Source organism: Chiloscyllium plagiosum, unplaced genomic scaffold, assembly GCF_037043375.1.
Source record: "Chiloscyllium plagiosum isolate Xiang-an unplaced genomic scaffold, Cpla_swu_hap1 HiC_scaffold_12, whole genome shotgun sequence".
NCBI classification, from domain to species: Eukaryota; Metazoa; Chordata; class Chondrichthyes; order Orectolobiformes; family Hemiscylliidae; genus Chiloscyllium; species Chiloscyllium plagiosum.
The window spans coordinates 9,805,064-9,825,468 of NW_028270150.1; the positions used below are offsets into that span (position 1 = coordinate 9,805,064).

Below are 20,405 nucleotides of genomic sequence, written 5' to 3' on the forward strand. Positions count from 1 at the left end.
AGAATTAGGCTTGAAATGAAGAATGTCTTAATAAATGTGAAGTCGACAGATTGGAGTTGGGCTAAAAACGATGGGGATTCGCAGGGAGTCAGATGTGCCAGTTCACTATTCTCAACTGCCCATTCAAATTAGCATAAGCAATGATTCCAAAGACATTTCCAACACTAACCTTCCTGAAAATCTGATGAACAAGCCTGCTCCCTGTCCTCTACTTGCCTCTTCCAGTCCTTTGTCCTTTATTTATCCCACTAATAACATTTGATAGGACCGAGTGAGGTATAACTGTAGTGTCAACGTAGGCCGCACTAACACTGATTGCTCAGTCTATTTATTCTGCTATAAATTAATTCTTCCATGATATCATAAAATATGACAAGGCCTCGCTTTTACTCAGCTTAAACTTTTGCCAGTCCTTTCTCCTAACTCAGCAGAGTGGTGTTAAGCTCTCAGGGTACTGGCTTTTCTCTGACTTGGAGATACCGGTGTTGGACTGGGGTGTACAAAGTCAAAAATCACACAGCACCAGGTTACAGTCCAACAGGTTTATTTAGAAGCATTAGCTTTCGGAGCCCTCCGAAAGCTAGTCCTTTCTAATAAACGTGTTGGGACTATGACCTGGTGTTGTGTGATTTTTGGCTTTTCTCTGCACTGTCTTGGGAATTCTACAGAATTCTCTGTATGTTAGAATTTTGTGTCAATTCTGGGAACATTGATTAAAAGTTAAAGATCATTATACAGTTTCAACTTGACACAGAAAATTGGAGCAGGAGTGGGCCACTCAGCCCTTCAAACCTGCTCCGCCATTCAATATGATCATAACTGATCATCCAACTCAGAGTCGAAGAGTGTGGTGCTGGAAAAGCACAGCCAGTCAGGCAGCATCTGAGGAGCAGGAGAATCAACTTCATGAGCCCTTCATCAGGATTCTCCTGTTCCTCGGATGCTGCCTGGTCAGCCTTGCTTTTCCAGCACCACACCCTTCAACTATGATCTCCAGCATCTGCAGTCCTCACTTTCACCTGATCATTCAACTCAGTCCCCTGTTCCTACTTTCTCCTCTTACCCTTTGATTCCTTTAGCGCAATAAACATCTTCCAATTTGTCCTCCAATATTCCTGGTTATGCATTTTGATTCACTGTGCTGACAACTGTGCACCAAATTGAGCTATTTTAAGACTATTCATGAGATATTTAACTTTTCCAACTTTTCCTTCTTAATGCTATAAATCCTCTTTAATTACCTGTGACAACAGTATTCCCACTGCCAACACCTAAAAGCAGATTATCTGGTCATTATCACAAGACTGCTTGTGAAATCCTGCTATGTACAAATTGGTTGTCATGTTTCCTTCACGGGCACATTTCCAAAAAGTATTTTCGAGGTTGTAAAGTACAAGGAGTATCTTGAGGCCCTGAGCTAGGGAAATGCAAGCCTTTCTTTAGTTGTTTGGTCTTTCTTGACATCCAAGCAATGATTTAGTGGCTGTGTTGCAAATAGAGTCATAGAGTTGTACAACACGGAAACAGACCCTTCAATCCAACTCATCCATGCCACCCAGATATCCTGAACTAATCTAGTCCCATTTGCTAGCACTTGGCCCACATCCCTCTCAGCTCTTCCTATTCATGTGCCCATCCAGATGCCTTTTAAATGTTGTAAGTGTACCAGTCTCCACCACACAACATGGAATATTAGAGAAATATAAAAGTGCCATACTGAAAGGGTGGAGGGACTCTCTTATTTCCCAGTTATGATGTGGATACTGACCCCAGATGTGGAATCTTGTAGAAGGCAGAAAAATTATCGTGACTGCTGAGGAATACAGAGGATTGGACACACTGAGGGCAAAACACAACTTCAGAGGTATATGCGAACACAGGGACTCTGAAAACATGGGCAGTTCATTCAGATTCCATTCTGTCCACCAGTTAGATCGTGAGAGATCTGCATCTCAACTCTAATGTCCCATCGACATTCTTTCAATCCCCTGATTAAAGAACAATCCCAACACTCCATCTGAATTCCAGTAACCACAGCCTTTTGGTGGCTCTAATATCATAGTGATGTCGCTTTGTTCTGGGCTTCTCCACTACAGAAAAGTTTATCTGTGTCTACTCCATCAAATCGTTTCAGAATTAGAATTAGGTTTAATTGTCACATGTACTTGAGAAATACATGAGTACAGTGAAAAGTGCACAAAGCTAATCTCCAGTGCCATCTTGGTTACAAACCCAGAATTAAACTAGAAACAGTAAATTTTACTTTTAAGAAAAGATAAAAGGTAAGAAAATGTCCAGACCTGAAAGCCTAAGGTGTTGGGAGCACTCATCCCCCTCCGTGGTTTTGAACATAATGGAGTCAGAATGTTAACTCTGTTTCTCTCTCCATAGACCTGCTGAGCTTCTCCAGCATTCCCTGTGTTTGTGTCAGATCTTCAGCATTGACAGTATTTTGTGAAGATTGGCCAGATTGTACATGCCAATTCAATTGTCCAACGCATGACAGTCACTCGGGGTGTGTGTGTGTGTGTGCGTGTGTGTGTGTAAAAATCCGATGAGACTGTGGGAAGTACAGTGACAGTGGAATACACATTGACTTAGACTGACTGGTCAAACCTCACTTACAGTGATGGAGATTCAGTGGTTACAGGAACAGACAGGAGAATCTGTGGTCATAAATGAGACTCTCAGATGGTATGTTGTCTACTGGTACCAGGGTCAGAGTTGTCTTTGGTCAAGTCTACAGGATTCTTAAGGGGGAGGGGGAGCAGCCAGAGGTCAAGGCACACATTGATACCAATGACATAGCTACAAAAATGGAGGAGGATCTGAAAAGTGAATATAGGGATTTTGATTGGAAGCGAAAAGGCAGGACAAACAGAGTAGTAATCTCAGGATTGCTACCGGTGCCATGTGCTAGTGAGGCTAGGAACAGAGAGCAAGTGCAGCTGAACATGTTGCTGTAGGGCTGGTGTAGGAGGGTGGTCTTCAGATATGTGGACCATTGGGATACTTTCAGGGGAAGGTGGGACCTGTACAAGGAGGATGAGTTGCACCTGAACTGGACGGGCACCAATATCCTGGGCGAGAGGTTTGCTAGAGCACTTTGGGAGGGTTACAACGAGTTTGGCAGAGGGGTGGGAACTGGAGCTACAGATCAGAGGATGGGGTAGCTGATGAACAGGCAGATACAGCGTGCAGAATATCTGTGAGTAAGGAAAGAAAGTTGAAAGGGGAAAGTTGCAGTCAGTGTGATGGGTTGAAGTGCATCTGTTTTAATGTAACGAGTGTCAAGAATAAGGTTGATGAATGTAGTGTATTGATCAGTACTTGGAACTACAATGTTATGGCCGTTACAGAGATATGGATATCATAGGGACAGGAATGGTCGTTTGATGGTCCAGTGTTTACATGTTTCAAAAGGAATAGGAAGGGAGGTAAAAGAGATGGGGAAGTGGCAATGTGAAGGAGGGATAGTATCACTGCTGCAGAAAGGGAGGTCATCAAGGAGGGTTTGTAGACTGAGTCGTTATGGGTGGAAGTCAGAAACAGGAAAGGAGCAGTCACTTTACTGGGAGTTTTCTACAGACCCCCCAATAGCAACAGAGATACGAAGGAGCAGATTGGGAGTCAGATTTTGGAAAGGTGCAGAAGTAACAAGGTTGTTATTCATGGGTGACTTCAACTTCCCTAATATTGATTGCAACCTCCTTACTGCAATAGTTAGGATGGAACAGATTTTGTCAGGTATGTCCAGGAAGAATTCCTGACTCAATATGTGGATAGGCCAACTAGAGGAGAGGCCATATTGGATTTGGTGCTTGGCAATGAACCAGGTCAGATGTCAGATCTCTCAATGAGACAGCATTTTGGTGATAGTGATCACAACTCCCTGAAATTTTCTGTAGTCATGGAGAGGAATAGGGGCAGATAGTATGGGAAAGTATGGATGACAAGAGATGTGGAACATCTAGTCAAGAGGAAGAAGAAAGCTTACTTAAGGTTGAAGAAGCAAGGGTCAGACAGGGCTCAACAGATTTACAAGTTAGTCAGGAAGGAACGGAAGAATGGACTCAGGAGAGCTAGAAGGGGACATGAAAAAGCCCAAGGCTTTCTACACTGATGTGAGGAACAAGAGGCTGGTCAGAGTGAGAGTAGGGTCAATCAGGGATAGTGGAGGGAACTTGTGCTTGAAGTTGGAGGAAGTAGGGGAAGTCCTTAATAGATACTTTGCTTCAGTATTCACTACTGAGAGGGACATTGATGTTTCGGAGGATCGTGAGAAACAAACTGATATGCTCAAACAGGTTGATGTTAAGAAGGAGGATGTGCTGGAAATTTTTAAAAATATGAGGATAGATAAGTCCCCTGGGCCAGTTTGGATATACCCAAAGATACTATGGGAAGCGAGGGAAGAGATTGCTGCAACTTTGATGATGACCTTTGTGTCCTCACTGTCCACTTGAGGAGTACTAGTTGATTGGAGGGTGGTAAATGTTATTCCCTTGTTCATGAAAGGGAACAGGGATAACCCTGGGAATTACAGACCAGTCAGTCTTACGTCAGTGGTAGGCAAATTATTGGAGAGGATTCTGAGAGATAAGATTTATGATTATTTGGAAAAGCATAGTTTGATTAGAAATAGTCAGCATGGCTTTGTGAGGGGCTGGTCATGCCTTACAAGCCTGAATTAATTTTTTGAGGATGCGACAAAACACATTGATGAAGGTAGAGCAGTGGATATGATGTATATGGATTTTAGCAAGGCGTTTGATAAGGTTCCCCAAAGTAGGCTCATTTAGAAAGTAAGGAGACATGAGACACATAAACCTGGCTATCTGGATACAGAATTGGCTGGCCCATAGAAGACAGAGGGTGGTGGTAGATGGGAAGTATTCAGTCTGGAGCTCAATGACCAGTGTTGTTCCATAGGGATCTGTTCTGGGACATCTGCTGTTTATGATTTTTATATATGAGTCAGTGGAAGAGTGGGTTAGTAAGTTTTCCATTGATACGAAGGGTGGTGAGTTGTATATAGCATGGAGGACTGTTGTAGGATGCAATGAGACATTGACAGGATGCAGAGCTGGGCTTAGAAGTGACAGATGGAGTTCAACCTGGAAAAGTGTGAAGCAATTAACTTTGGAAGGTCAAATTAGAATGCAGATTACAGGATTCTTGGCAATGTGGAGGAACAGAGGGATCTTGGGGTCCATGTCCATAAATCCCTCAAAGTTGCCACTGAAGTTGATAGGTTTGTTAAGAAGACATAGAGTGTGTTGGCTTTCATTAGCACGGAGATTGAGGTTAGGAGCTGCGAGGTTATGCTGTAGCTCTGTAAATCCCTGTTTAGACCACACTTGGAAGATTGTATTATTTCTGGTCACCTCGTTATAGGAAGGATGTGGAAGCTTTAGAGAGAGTGCAGAGGAGATTTACCAGGATGCTGCCTGAACTGGAGGGCATGTCTTATGAAGAAAGGTTGAGGGAGGTAAGGTTTTTCTCACTGGAGTCAACAAGGATGAGATGTGACTTGGTAGACATGTCCAAGATAATGAAAGTCATAGATAGGAAGGATAGCCAGAGACTTTTTCCCAGGGCGGAAATGACTACCACAAGGGGGCATCATTTTAAGGTGAGTGGAGGAAGGTTCAGGGGAGATGTCAAAGGTGGGTCCTTTACACAGAGAGTGGTGGGTGGGTGGAATGCTCTGCCAACGGTGGTAGTAGAATCAGATACATTAGGGACATTTAAGCAACTCTTGGATAGGCACATGGATGATAGTAAAATGAAGGGTGTGCCAGTTAGTTTAATCTTAGAATCGGATAAAAGGTCAACATCAATCTAATCGAGGGCGGAAGGGCCTGTACTGTGCTGCATTGATCTACATTCTCAAGTGTGGGTCCAAGCTCATGATGAACGATGTTGAGGAATGAGAAAACCCTGAAGAAAGACCACATCAAACCAACAAGACTTTCAAAGAAGACTGAGGTACTTAAAAAGTGCTAACTCGCAAATCCATGCAGAAGGCAAAGAGTTAAATTGCTGAAAGAATGGATAATATAGACAAACCTTGGAAGGAGACAGGACAACTGAACAAGGTGCTGATAAGCATATGGGATTGCTCAGTTTGCAAACAGACACGCACCTTATTATAGCAAGCAATTTGGACCAAACATTTACAAATTCTATGAGGACACTTTTGGAGTACTATGTACAGTTTTGGTTGCTCTGCAAGAGGAAGGATATTATCAAATTTGAAAGGGTGCAGAAAAGATTGACAAAGACGTTACCCGGAATGGAGAGTTTGAATTAGAAGGAGAGGCTGAATAGGTGGAGACTTTTCTCACTGGAGCGTCAGAGGTTGCGGATTGACCTTATAGAAGTTTATATAATCGTGAGGGGTGTAGATACGGTGAATAGCAAAGGTATTTTCCCTAGGGCCAATGAGTTCAAAACGAGAGGGCTTAGGTTTAAGGTCAGGATGAAAGATTTAAAGAGGACCTGAGGGACAACTTTTTCAGAGTGGTTCGAGTGTGCAGTGAATTGCCAGAGGAAGTGGTGGATGTGGGTATAGTTACAACATTTAGAAGACATTGGCTTAAATGAATACTAAATGTTTGGAGGGATGTGGGCCAGGAATAGGTCTGTAGGACTAGTTTAGTTTGGGATTATGTTCGGCATGGACTGGTTGGACGTAAGGGTCTGTTTCTGCTCTCCATGGGTTGATGATTCTGTCACAGATTTAATAGTTTGGGCCCATAATCATTGGAGTTCAGAAGAATAAGAGGTGACCTCATTGAAACACACAAGATTCTGCAAGCTTGACAAGGGAGATTGTTTCTCCTTTTGATAGAGTCCAGGACCAAAGGGCACCATCTCAGTGGAAGGGATTGCACATCTATGATGGAGATGAGGAGGAATTTCTTATGACAGAGGGTTGTGACCCTTGAGAATTCTTTACTGTAGAAGACAGTTGAGGTTGGGGCATTAAGTATATTTAAAGCTGAGATGGACAGACATTTAATCAGTAAGGGAATGAAGGGTGTGGGGTTAAAAGGGATTGACAAAGTAGACATAGAGAGGATGTGGGACAGTCTAGAACGAGAGGTTATAGTTTTAGGATAAGGGGCAGCAAGTTCAAAACAGAGATAAAGAGGAATTATCTCTCTTAGAGGGTTGTGAGTCTATGGAATTCACTCTCCCAGAGTGTGGTGGATGCTCAGACATTGAGTAAATTTAAGAAGGAGATAGACAGATTATTAATGGTTAATGGGTTGACGGGTTATGGGGACTGGGCAGGAAAGTGGAGTTGAGGTCGAAATGAGATCAGCCACGATCAAATTCAATGGTGGAGCAGGCTCAAGGGGTAGAATTGTCTACTCCAGCTCCTAATTCTTATATTCTTAAGTGTAAGCCATGAATCACAAATTAGCCAGACCACATTTTGACAGCAGATTTCCTTCTTGAAGGGTAATTAATGAACCGGATGTATTTTCCCAACTAACAGTGACAAGAAAATGGTCCCGATAACTGAGACTTGCTTCCAATGACCAATTCCATTAGCTACCGAGCAGGGACTTGAACTTGCATGTCCTGTGCATTAGGCTGGATTACTAACTCAGTGACATTACCACTGCAGATCAATGATGGGCAAGAAGTGCCAGTGATGGCCAGATCCTGTCAATGAATGAAGAAAAATAGCAGAAAGGAACTTCATCTCAGTGTGTTTTGTTTAGATGTGGGTGTCACTGCCTCGACCAGCATTTATTGCCCAGCCCTAATTACCCAGAGGCCAGTTAGGTTTCAACCCCATTGCTGTGGGTCTGGAGTCACATGTAGGCCAGACGAGATAAGGATGCCATTTTCCTTCCTTGAAGGACATGAGTGAATTAAGTTTTTCCACTACTCAAAATGGATTCACGGTCAGCATTAGACTCCTAATTCGAGATTTTTTAAAGAGTGAATTCAAATTCCACTATGGTAGGATCTAGCAGGACTCAAACACAGGTCCCCAGAAGATGAGAAGGGTCTCTGGATTAATAGTCTAGTGATAATACCACTAGGTTATTGCCTCCCCCAAGGTTGGGGCATCAGGGACAATAGCAGCATTGCGGTGAGAAGATTTCAATAAATGTTTCACTCTTCCCTTTCTCAAAGACAACCCAATCACAACATGTTACTTTTTCTGTCATACTGTGGGAAGAGAAGCTTGACAGGCTAATCACCACCTAGCAAGCTCCTGTTGTCTCTGCTCACCGTGCTGTCAACAACTGCATGTGAAGACTGTTAAATTATAGCAAGAACATGCAGTAACGTAAGGCTGCCTACTTCCTCATATGTTCCAAATTACTGCTCAATCATCTCTTCACAAACTGCACAAATCGTACTTTGGAAGTATTGCCACAACGGCCAGTGTTCCCATAAAATCCTGACAGGACTAGATAGGCTAAACAAAAGATATCTGGATTAGTGGTGCTGGAAGAGCACGATGAAGGGCTTTTGCCCGAAACGTCGATTTCAAAGCTCCTTGGATGCTGCCTGAACTGCTGTGCTCTTCCAGCACCACTGATCCAGAATCTGGTTTCCAGCATCTGCAGTCATTGTTTTTACCTCCTAAACAAAAGATATTCCTGATGAACTGGGGATGTCCAGAAGCAGGGGTCACAGTCTAAGGATACGAGGTTGACCATTGAGGACTGCAATTAGGAGGAACACCCAGAAAGTGGGGGGCCTGTGGAATTCTCTGCCACAGAAAATAGTTGGGACCAAAATATTGAATGTTTCCAAGAAAGAGTTCAACATATTTCTTAGGATTTAAAGGATTAAAGCCTAGGGGAGAAAGTAGGAACAGGATATTGGTTTGGATGATCAGCTATGATTACATTGAATGGCGGAGCAGGCTTGAAGGGCTGAATGGCCTACTCCTACTCCTAATTTCTATGTTTTTATGTTTTGCACAGCAGGATCCCATGAATGGTGACCACATTACCTATTCTTAGTGAAGTTGGTTGACTGTCAATTATTGGCAAGGATGCCAGTGAAACTTCCTTTGTTTTACTCCCACAGGGAAATCAGAGCATGGATTGGTTGCAGAATCCAATTCAAGGGACAATAGTTAATGTTGAAGCATCAAAGATCTCTAGGATAAGCGGGTGAAGAAAAGCAGATTGATAGACTCTCAAAACAGAGGGATCTACTGTGAAAAGGATTACTTGTCGTTAAAGAGGAATGATACCAAAATAGATTGAATGTGCATAACCTTTGTGTACTCTATTCTTTCTCTATAGTGTAATGAGGTCACTTCCATTATTATTGTCAAAAGGATATGCATTCTTCAAGAAAATTCTAGAACTGGAAATGAGGAGAATTTGTTTTCTTACAGAAGCTTGTGAGTCTTTAGAACTCTTTTCCTCACAAGATGGTGGGAGCTAACACTTTGAATATTTTTGAGACAGAGGAAAATTGATTCTTATTATAAAAAAGGGGATGAAAGGCCATTGTAGACAGGCAGGAAGGTGGAGGGATCAGCTCAGCCATGACCTTATGAAATGGCAGGGAGGGTTTGAGGGATTGAGCCGCCTACTGCTGATCCAAGTTGGTATGTTCATATTCGAGAGGTTGGTGTTGAGAGCTCATGTTTAAGGGATTGTCAACATCATTTCATTTCAAGCAGTGAGGAGATACTTGAACCTGTTTCTTTTTTTTTGAAAGATCATCGCGGGATTTTTTTTTTTCCAAATCAAATCTTACCAGAAATCAAATCTCACACATTTTAATCTGGGTAATCCAAGATGGAGGACGGGTAAAATTTCTGGCTGTAACAGGCTGCTCCTTTTTTGAGGTATTTTAGGTGTTGGAGGTGATTTCCTCGAATTCCAGGAGCAGTAATGACTGTTTTATATGCGGTTGCATTGTTTTGGAACTTTGGAGAAAAAAAAAGTCAAAACAACAGCACTTTTAAAAGGGAGAGGAACAGACAAAATAAGCACATGGTGAGGTCAGTCCAGGAGACAGAAAAAGAAAGAAATCCATACTGCTAACTGACACAGTAGCAAACCTACGCAGTTACTGCCTTTGCTGTTTTGAATTCATGTATCGCTGGACATCAGAGTGCATCTGGGAAAATGAACAAACAGTGAATTTCACAACTAATCTTGGTGGAAGCTGTTTGGGAGGGGTCACAGGACAGAAACAGATTAGTGAGTATTTTAAGTGTAGCCTTGCAGAAAGCCTGCAGTAGTGTGTAGAGTAGGTTCCTTCTTCATTCTATGTTGTATTGAGATATGTCTCTTGGATTAAACTTAAAAATATAAGCCATAAGTATTCATTTAACCTGGAGCAGTGTTTTGTAGAGAGAGTAAGATAGAGCTATTTTCTGGGTCTGCAGATTGAAAGAAGGAAAAAATGGCCTTTAGTAGAGTGATATGCTCTTCTTGTCGGATGTGGAAGTTTAGGGAGAGTTTACGGGTTACTAAGGATTATATCTGCAATAAATGTCATTGGTTGCCAATCCTACCAATTGAATGGATCGGTTGGAGAGATAGTTAAAGGCAATGAGGAATTTACAAGAGTAAGGGGATGTGATGGATGACAGTTATAGGAAGGAAGAAAAATCACATAGATGGGTTAACTCCAGGAAAGGTAAGAGTGGTAGGCACCTAGGGCAGGAGTCTTCTGTGGTTTCCCCATTTCAAACAAGTATGCGGTTTTGGAAAATGTAGTTGGTGATGGATTCTCAGGGGAATGTAGCACGAACAACCAAGTTTCTGGTATGGAGACTGGTTCTAATGCAATGAGGGATACGTCGGGTTCCAAGAAACCAATTGTGTCAGGGGACTCTCTAGTCCGAGGTACAGACAGATGTTTCTGTGGCCAGCAGTGAAAAATCAGAATGGTGTGTTGCTTCCCTGGTGCCAGAATCAAGGATGTCTCAGAGAGGGTGCAGAATGTTCTCAAGGGAGAGAGAGGCCTGCAAGAAGTCATTGTTCACATTGGAACCAACAGCATAGGAAGGGAAAAGGTTGAGATTCTGAAGGGAGATTACAGAGAGTTAGGCAGAAATTGAAAAAGGAGGTCCTCGAGAGTAATAATATCTGGATTACTCCTGGTGCTACGAGCTAGTGAGGGCAGGAAGAGGAGGATAAAGCAAATGAACGCATGGCTGAGGAGCTGGTGTATGGGAGAAGGTTTCACATTTTTAGATCATTGGAATCTCTTTTGGGGTAGAAGTGACCTGTACAAGAAGGATGGATTGCACCTAAATTGGAAGGGGACTAATACACTAGCAGGGAAATTTGCTAGAGCTGCTCAGGGGGATTTAAACTAGTAAGGTGGGGGTGGGACCCAAGGAGATAGTGAGGAAAGAGGTCAATCTGAGATTGGTACAGTTGAGAACAGAAGCGAGTCAAACAGTCAGGGCAGGCAGGGACAAAGCAGAGAACAAGGTAGGGCTGATAAATTAAGCTGCATTTATTTCAAAGCAAGGAATCCAACAGGAAGGCAGATGAACTGAGGGCATGGTTAGGAACATGGGACTGAGATATCATAACAATTACAGAAACATGGCTCAAGGATGGACAGGACTGGCAGCTTAATGTTCCAGGATACAAATGCAACAGGAAGGACAGAAAGGGAGGCAAGTGAGAAGGGGGAGTGGTGTTTTTGATAAGGGATAGCATTACAGCTGTACTGAGGAAGGATACGCCCAGAAATACATCCAGGGAAGTTATTTGGGTGGAACTGAGAAATAAGAAAGGTATGATCACCTTATTGGGATTGAATTATAGACCCCCGAAAAGTCAAAGGGAAATTGAGAAACAAATTTGTGAGGTGATCTGTTATTTGTAAGAATAATAGGGTGGTTATGGTTGGGGATTTTTTTAACTTTCTAAACATAGACTGAGACTGCCATAGTGTTGAGGGTTGAGATGGAGCGGAATTTGTTAAGTGTGTACAAGAACATTTTCTGATTCAGTATGTGGATGTACCTACGAGAGAAGGTGCAAAACTTGACCTACTCTTGGGAAGTAAGGCAGGGCAGGTGACTGAGGGGGAGCACTTTGGGACCAGCGACTGTAATTCTATTTGTTTTAAAATGGTGATGGAAAAAGATAGACCAGATCTAAAAGTTGAAGTTCTAAATTGGAGAAAAGCCAATTTTGACGGTATTAGGCAAGAACTTTCAAAAGCCGATTTTGTGGTAGATGTTCGCAGGTCAAGGGACAGTTGGAAAATGAGAAGACTTCAGAAATAAGATAATGAGGGTCCAAAGACAGTATAGTCCTGTTAGGGTGAAAGGAAAGGCTGGGAGATATAGGGATTGCTGGATGATGAAAGAAATTGAGGGTTTGGTTCAGAAAAAGAAGGAAGCATATGTCAGATATAGACAGGATAGATCGAGTGAATCCTTAGAAGAGTATAAAGACAGTAAGAGTATACTTAAGAGGGAAATGAGGAGGGAAAAAAGGAGACATGAGATAGCTTTGGCAAATCGGATTAAGGAGAATCCAAAGGGTTTTTACAAATACATTAAGGACAAAAGGGTAACTAGGGAGAGAATAGGGCCCCTCAAAGATCAGCCAGGCGGCCTTTGTGTGGAGTCGCAGGAGATGGGGAGATAATAAACGAGTACTTTGCATCAGTGTTTACTGTGGAAAAGGACATGGAAGATATAGACAGTAGGGAAATAGATGGTGACATCTTGAAAAATGTCCATATTACAGAGGAGGAAGTGCTGAATGCCTTGAAATGCATAAAGGTGGATAAATCCCCAGGCCCTGATCAGGTGTACCCTAGAACTCTGTGGGAAGCGAGGGAAGTGATTGCTGGGCTCCTTGCTCAGATATTTGTATAATCGATAGTCACAGGTGAGGTGCCAGAAGACTGGAGGTTGGCTAACGTGTTTAAGAAAGGTGGTAAAGATAAGCCAGGGAACTATAGACCAGTGATCCTGATGTCGGTGTGGGCAAGTTGTTGGAGGGAATCCTGAGGGACAGGATGTACATGGTATTTGGAAAGGCAAGGACTGATTAGGGATAGTCAACATGGCTTTGTGCAAGGGAAATCATGTCTCACAAACTTAATTGAGTGTTGTGAAGAAGTAACAAAGAGGATTGATGAGGGCAGAGCAGCAGACGTGATCTATATGGACTTCAGTAAGGCGTTTGACAAGGTTCCCCATGGGAGACTGATTAGCAAAGTTATATCTAATGGAATACAGGGAGAACTAGCCATTTGAATACAGAACTGGCTCAAAGGTAGAAGACAGAGGGTGGTGGTGGAGGCCTGTTTTTCAGACTGGAGGCCTGTGATCAGTGGAGTGCCACATCGGTGCTGGGTCCTTTACTTTTCATCATTTATATAAATGATTTGGATGTGAGCAGAAGAGGTATAGTTAGTAAGTTTGCAGATGACACCAAAATTAGAGGTATAGTGGACAGCGACAAAGGTTACCTCAGATTACAACAGGATCTTGATCAGATGGGCCAATGGGCTGAGAAGTGGCAGATGGAGTTTAATTTAGTTAAATGCGAGGTGCTGTATTTTGGGAAAGCAAATCTTAGCAGGACTTATACACCTCATGGGAAGGTCCTATGGAGTGTTGCTGAACAGAGACCTTGGAGTGCAGGCTTATAGCTCCTTGAAAGTAGAGTCGCAGGTAGATAGGACAGTGAAGAAGGCGTTTGGTATGCTTTCCTTTATTGGTCAGAGTATTGAGTACAGGACTGAAAATGTGTTGCTGGAAAAGCGCAGCAGGTCAGGCAGCATCCAGGGAACAGGAGAATCGACGTTTCGGGCATAAGCCCTTCTTCAGAAATGAGGAAAGTGTGTCCAGCAGGCTAAGATAAAAGGTAGGGAGGAGGGACTTGGGGGAGGGGCGTTGGAAATGCGATAGGTGGAAAGAGGTCAAGGTGAGGGTGATAGGTCAGAGTGGGGTGGGGGCGGAGAGGTCAGGAAGAAGATTGCAGGTTAGGAAGGCAGTGCTGAGTTTGAGGGATTTGACTGAGAGAAGGTGGGGTAATGAGGAAACTGGTGAAATCCGAGTTCATCCCTTGTGGTTGGAGGGTTCCTAGGCGGAAGATGAGGCGCTCTTCCTCCAACTGTCGTGTTGTTGTGGTCTGGCGATGGAGGAGTCCAAAGACCTGCATATCCTTGGTGGAGTGGGAGGGGGAGTTGAAGTGTTGAGCCACAGGGTGGTTGGGTTGGTTGGTCCGGGTGTCCCAGAGGTGTTCTCTGAAACGCGCCGCAAGTAGGCGGCCTGTCTCCACAATATAGAGGAGGCCACATCGGGTGCAGCGGATGCAATAGATGATATGTGTGGAGGTGCAGGTGAATTTGTGGCGGATATGGAAGTTTCCTTTTGGGCCTTGGAGGGAAGTGAGGGGGGAGGTGTGGGCGCAAGTCTTGCACCTCCTGCGGTTGCAGGGGAAGGTGCCGGGAGTGGAGGTTGGGTTGGTGGGGGGTGTGGATCTGACGAGGGAGTCACAGAGGGAGTGGTCTTTATGGAATGCTGATAGGGGAGGGGAGGGAAATATATCCTTGGTGGTGGGGTCCGTTTGGAGGTGGCAGAAATGACGGCGGATGATACGCTGTACATGGAGGTTGGTGAGGTGGTAGGTGAGGACCAGTTGGGTTCTGTCCTGGTGGCGGTTGGGGGGGCGGGGCTCAAGGGCGGAGGAGCGGGAAGTGGAAGAGATGCGGTGGAGGGCATCGTCGACCAATTCGGGGGGGAAGAGTTGGGAGGTCATGTTGCGGCTGTACAGGACATTGGTTAGGCCACTGTTGGAATAATGCGTGCAATTCTGGTCTCTCAAAATGATTGACAATCATTTTGACAAAGTGACTATTTCAAAACGTGATCTCTGCAGAGAAAATTTCTTTATTTTCCCTGCTACTGTTTTGTGTATGGGTGTGTGCACGTCTGTGTTGAGCTATTTAGAAGGTAAATATTTATATTTTTAAAACTGTGTTCATCAACTTTGCATCTTTGCTGGAAATGTCTTATATTTATAATAAAATAATGATTTTATCGTTTACTTAAGAAACCCAGTCGGTCAGGTTTTTTTTAGTTCTGAACTGAATATAGAGAAAGCATTCAGTTGTTTGTTAAGTTAACGGAGTGAACCATGGAAATATACTGTATGTGACCAGTGATGTGGAGGAACTAGAGGGAGTTAGTGCACACCTCCAACTTCCTGTAACGGGAACCCTGCAAATATTCTGTGCCATGACCTCTGTATTCCGATCATTTGTAATGACCTTCCCTACAAAGCTAATTTATGCCAAAATCCATTGGCCCATCACCCACTGTGCTCACTAACCTGTGCTGGGATCTGATCCATAATTCCCATTCATCCATGTTTTCAAATCCTCTCCTCTGTGATATCAACACTTCACTGATTCCAGCCTTGACCACTGATTATTGTGTCTTCAGCTGCCTAACTCCTAAGGTTTACAATCGCTCCTCTAAACCAGTGTGACTTTTAACATCTCTCTCCTCCTCTTTTTGTATGATCCTCAGTAGCCAGTCTCCATGACTCGTTTTAATATTTCCAAATGTGCTTCATTATTTGCTAATGGGTGACATGGCTCAGTGGTTAGCACTGCTGCCTCACAGTGCCAAGGGACCTGGGTTTGATCCCTCCCTCAGGCAACTGTCCGTGTGGAGTTTGCATAATCTCCCTGTGTCTGTGTGGGTTTCCTCCCACCAGTCCAAAGATGTGCAGGTTAAGTGGATTGGCCTCGGGAAATGTAGGATTACAGAGATAGGCTGGGGGTCTGGGTGGGATGCTCTTCAGATGGTTGTTGTGGAGTTAGTGTCATAGAGATGTACAGCATGGTAATAGACCCTGCAGTCCATGCCAACCAGATATCCTAAATGAATCTAGTCTCATTTGGCTCATCTCCCTCTAAAGCCTTCCTATTCATATACCCACCCAGATGCCCTTTACATGTTGTACCGGCTTCCACTACTTCCTCTGTCAGCTCATTCCAGACGTGCACCACTCACTGCGTGAAAAAGTTGTTCCTCAGGTGCCTATTAAATCTTTCCCCTCTCACCCTAAACCTATGCCCTCTGTTTTTGATGGACTTAATGGCCTCTTTCTGCAGTGTAGGCTTTCTAAGCTTCAGCAACAAATATTTGATAATATCCCTGTGATACTCAATGGCTTGACTTAATATTTCAAGGTGCTTTATAATTACAAGTTGCTGGAGTTGTCAGTGAAAGGGTAGATGGGGATGGATTCGGACAAGCTTATCTGGTTTTCGACCTGACTTCAGGAAACTCAAAGCAAGAAAAGTCGAAATACCTGAATTAAGCTATGTATCAATTTTGTTGCTCTCAATGGCTTTACCACATCCCCAGAAGTCTTCCAAAGCCCTCTATGCATCAAATTACATTGAAATGTGGTCAATACTGCTCTACAGTTAGGAAAGACACCTATTTACAAACAAGGCTCCCCAAAATATAGTTAAAGTCCGATGTGACTTTTCTTTACAAGTCTGATTCTGAAGGACAGTGATACTGGATTGGCAACATCATCTCTGTTTCTCTCTCCACAGATGCTGCCAGACTTGCTGAGCTACTTCAGAATTCTCTGTTCTAATGTCAGATCCTAAGCGACCACTTTGTTTATGCTTTTACTTCCACAATATAATTGATCGAATGAAGACCATCAGACATAGGAGCAGAAATTAGGCCATTCATCCCATCGATTCTGCTCCGCCATTCAATCATGGCTGATAACTTTCTCAACCCCATTCTCCCGCTTTCTCCCCGTAACCAGCGTTAGTCGTTACATGCCGGTTATGTTGAATACTCACAACAAGGTGCAGAAAAACTCATTATTTTAAACCCTGTAACCGAGCCCCATGTTGCTCCACAATCAATTCTCTCACCCATTTTAATTATCACCATCATGACGCAGCATTCTACAATGTAAAGATGGTACTAGTGTCATCAACGTGAAGTGACTCCTCTGAACACATTTCATCCAACACACACTGCAAAGGTCAATCCACAGCTAAGGAACAATGTGAACTAGTTGTCATTCAGCGTACAGGTAAAGGCCCTGCATTCCTAAAATCACCGCTGAATTTCCAAAATAAAATTAGTTCTGATTTCAAAATCACATCCCAAACACAGGAAATTTCCAATTTCTGCAAGCACAGTTCCTGATACTTTCCCTTAATCCCAAGTCATTAGGATAATGCCTCGAATCATCTCTGACTGAATTCATAACCAGGAACACTCAGAAGTACGGAGGGCTCCAAACCAGGCACGAAACAGGAGAGGAAGAAAAACATTACCTGGGCTCTTACTCAAACCAGATAGATCTGCAGTGCTTGTTGGTGAGGTAGTTTGAGTTCCATACATCTTTGGTGCCAGGTCCTTTATACATGGAAAGTCCATCTTAAATCTTCCAGTGATGGAATGATGTTCTAAAAGTTTGGAAAGACAAACTCTGTCCCGGCCAGTCAATTTCCCTTTAGTTTCTATTCTCCAAATTCCTAGAAGTCAATAGTACAAGTTTACTGAACCATGACCTGTGTGCTCATCTGTTTTATTCAAGCAAACCAGTGGGCCAAATGGCCTTGTCTGCAGTGCAGATTCTATTTGAGATAGTGAGTATATTTTCTCAACTGGTTGTGTTATGGTTACCTAATGTCACAGCAAGACATTTTGTTCCGTCCCAGTTTCTAGGTGGACAGCGGGTCAAATGAGATTGACAATATTTCAAGAAGAAATCTCAGAATGCTAGCACGCAGAGGCAGCGGGTAATAAGGAAGGCTAATGGATTGTTGGCCCTTATTTCAAGGGACTTGAAGTATAAGAAAAGGGAAGTCTTACTGTAACTGCACAAGTTGCTGGGAGACCACGTCTGGGGTACTGTGAGCTGTTTTGGTCCCCTTATTTAAGGAGTAATATTGTTTCATTGGAAAGGTTCACTAGGATGATGCCTGGGATGGTGGGATTGTCTTAAAAGCAAAGGTTGAACAGGTTGGGACTCTACCCACTGGCGATTGAAACGTGAGAGGCATCTCATTGAGATATTCTTAAGGCGCTTCCCCTCATGGGAGAATCTAGGATCAGAGGACCCGGTCTCAGAATAAAGGAGCATCAACTTAAGGTTGAGATGGGGAGGAATTTCTTCTCTCGAAGGATTGCAAATCTTCGGAACTCCTGGCCACAGAGAGCTGTGGGTACAGAGTCCTTGTAGATATTTAAGGCTGTGTGGATATTTAAGGCTGAGATCAATAAATTCTTGCAGTTGGGGAATTAAGGGTTACAGGGAAAGGGCAGGAAAGAGGACATGAGGAATGTCAGATCAGCCACGATCCTATTGAATGGTGGATCAAGCTGAAGGGAACAAATGACCTCCTCCTGTTTATGTTTCTTAAGGTTTTAACTGGAAAGCTCGGAATGTGCAGGGATGATAAGCTGAATAGCCTCCTGCTGCACTCTTAACAGTTCCATGAAGAATATTGAAAATGTTATTGCCAATGATAAAATTTATTTATTGTATTATTGCCCATTAATTGGAAACAACAGCTCTATGGGAATCAATGCTGCCACTAAGGCAAATGAGGTGGATCAAAATGCTTCAATATTAATGGGTACAGGGCCATGAAATTCCTTGGTGTTTTTCCCAATCTCACACAAAATCTTTACCTGAAAGTCAAAGGGAATTCTTGTGATCTTGGGATGCTGGAGGAGGTTCAGTAGAACAGCCAGGGAGACAACCTATCTGGATGCTTGGAACCTGCTTACACTGGCTCTCTGAGTGTTCTACTGGTTTCTTATTGAGAACTCCCACTGAATGCCCTTCAAAGTTACTTTAGGTCACCGGGGCAGACAACATTTGGAATTACAATTACTGGAGAGAGCCGATAGAATGTGCTGCTTTCCATGACTCTGCAAGTGGAATGCGATCCTGCAGGAAGGCAGAGGGAAAACATCACCGAACCGAAAGGCATATTGGACACTGGGAGACTAATTTTTTCACATTTTACAAAGCATCATTTCCTGTTTCCAATGTATCAAACCTCTAGCAGTGATTGGAGATTAGGTCCATGGCTATTTGATTCTGGATTAGTGGTGCTGGAAGAGCACAGCAGTTCAGGCAGCATCCAAGGAGCAGAGAAATCAACGTTTCAGGCAAAAGCCCTATTCCTGATGAAGGGCTTTTGCCCGAAACGTCGATTTCGCTGCTCCTTGGATGCTGCCTGAACTGCTGTGCTCTTCCAGCACCACCAATCCAGAATCTGGTTTGCAGCATCTGCAGTCATTGTTTTTACCCCATGGCAATTTGAGCCATACCTTCCAGTGGGAATCTATTAATACTGTATTTCTTCTTGAAATCTGAGCCCGAAGGCAGGAATTTGCTGATTATTATTTGCAAATGATGGCCTATGTCCTAAGGTATTGGTTAATTTGGTGATCCTGCACTTCTAGAGAAGTCACATCTGCCCCCAGAAAGTGGACATCAGAGAATTGGGTACAGTGTGTGACCAGCCAATTAATCAATGCCCCGTGCAAGCATGCTTCTCATTGGGAACCATTGCACATATCTGCATTTCATTTTTGAAGATAAGTTCAGCGAGGAATTTAACTACCGATGTACATAGAATCATTCTCTGTCTAAAACAGAAAGTCTAATTTATTTATTTAAGGAGTCTCACCATCAACACCTCTTTTGAAAACCAGATGACAACAAAGCTTGTATGATTAACCCCACCTTTCCCATTTCTTCTAAGTTGGTCACTGAAGTACTCACTGTACATCAGTATGAGACTGAATTTCAGTTCGCACAATTTGACCTTTGGAAGCCAATTAGCACAATTCATGGATTCTGACAAAAGAGAATCAAACCTCTTGATGTTCAATGTCATTAATGTCACTGAATCCTTCAACATCTGGAGGATTAATCATTTACTAGAAATTGAACTGGACTTACCCTATAGATACCGCGGCTACAAGAGCAGGTAAGAGGCTGGGAATCCTGCATTGAGTTACTCACCTCCTGACTCCACAAATTCTACAAGGCACAAGTCAGGAGTGTGATGGAATATTCCCCACTTGCCTGGATAGGTGGAGCTGAAGAAGGGCTTATGCCCAAAACGTCGATTCTCCTGCTCCTTGGATGCTGCCTCACCTGCTGTGCTTTTCCAGCAACACAACACTCCAACAACACTCAAGAAGCTGGACACCATCCAGAGCAAAGCACCATATCCACTACTTACAGTGACAGTACCATGTAGAAGATGCACTGCAACATCTCGCCAACAGTACCTTCCAACCTGTAACTTCCACCAATCTTGGAACAGAAGAGCAGCAGGAACATGGGGACACACCACCCGCAACTTCTCCATGTCACTCACCGTCCTGACTTCGAACAGGA

General features: G+C 43.4%; 1 protein-coding gene across 3 annotated transcripts in view; it reads right to left on the reverse strand.

The window, feature by feature from the left end:
* Window positions 1-20,405, reverse strand: part of robo2 (roundabout, axon guidance receptor, homolog 2 (Drosophila)) — a 1,751,833-nt gene that overhangs the window by 919,907 nt on the left and 811,521 nt on the right. Inside the window, exon 1 of one of the 3 annotated variants that reach the window (XM_087992445.1) lies at window positions 17,314-17,475. The exons of the other annotated variants lie outside the window; for them this stretch is intronic. Within the exon in view, the coding sequence (XP_087848571.1) occupies window positions 17,314-17,416 (103 nt within the window). The 5' untranslated portion in view covers window positions 17,417-17,475. Of the gene's footprint in view, window positions 1-17,313; window positions 17,476-20,405 lie in introns of those variants that run through there. 3 annotated transcript variants of the gene reach the window in all.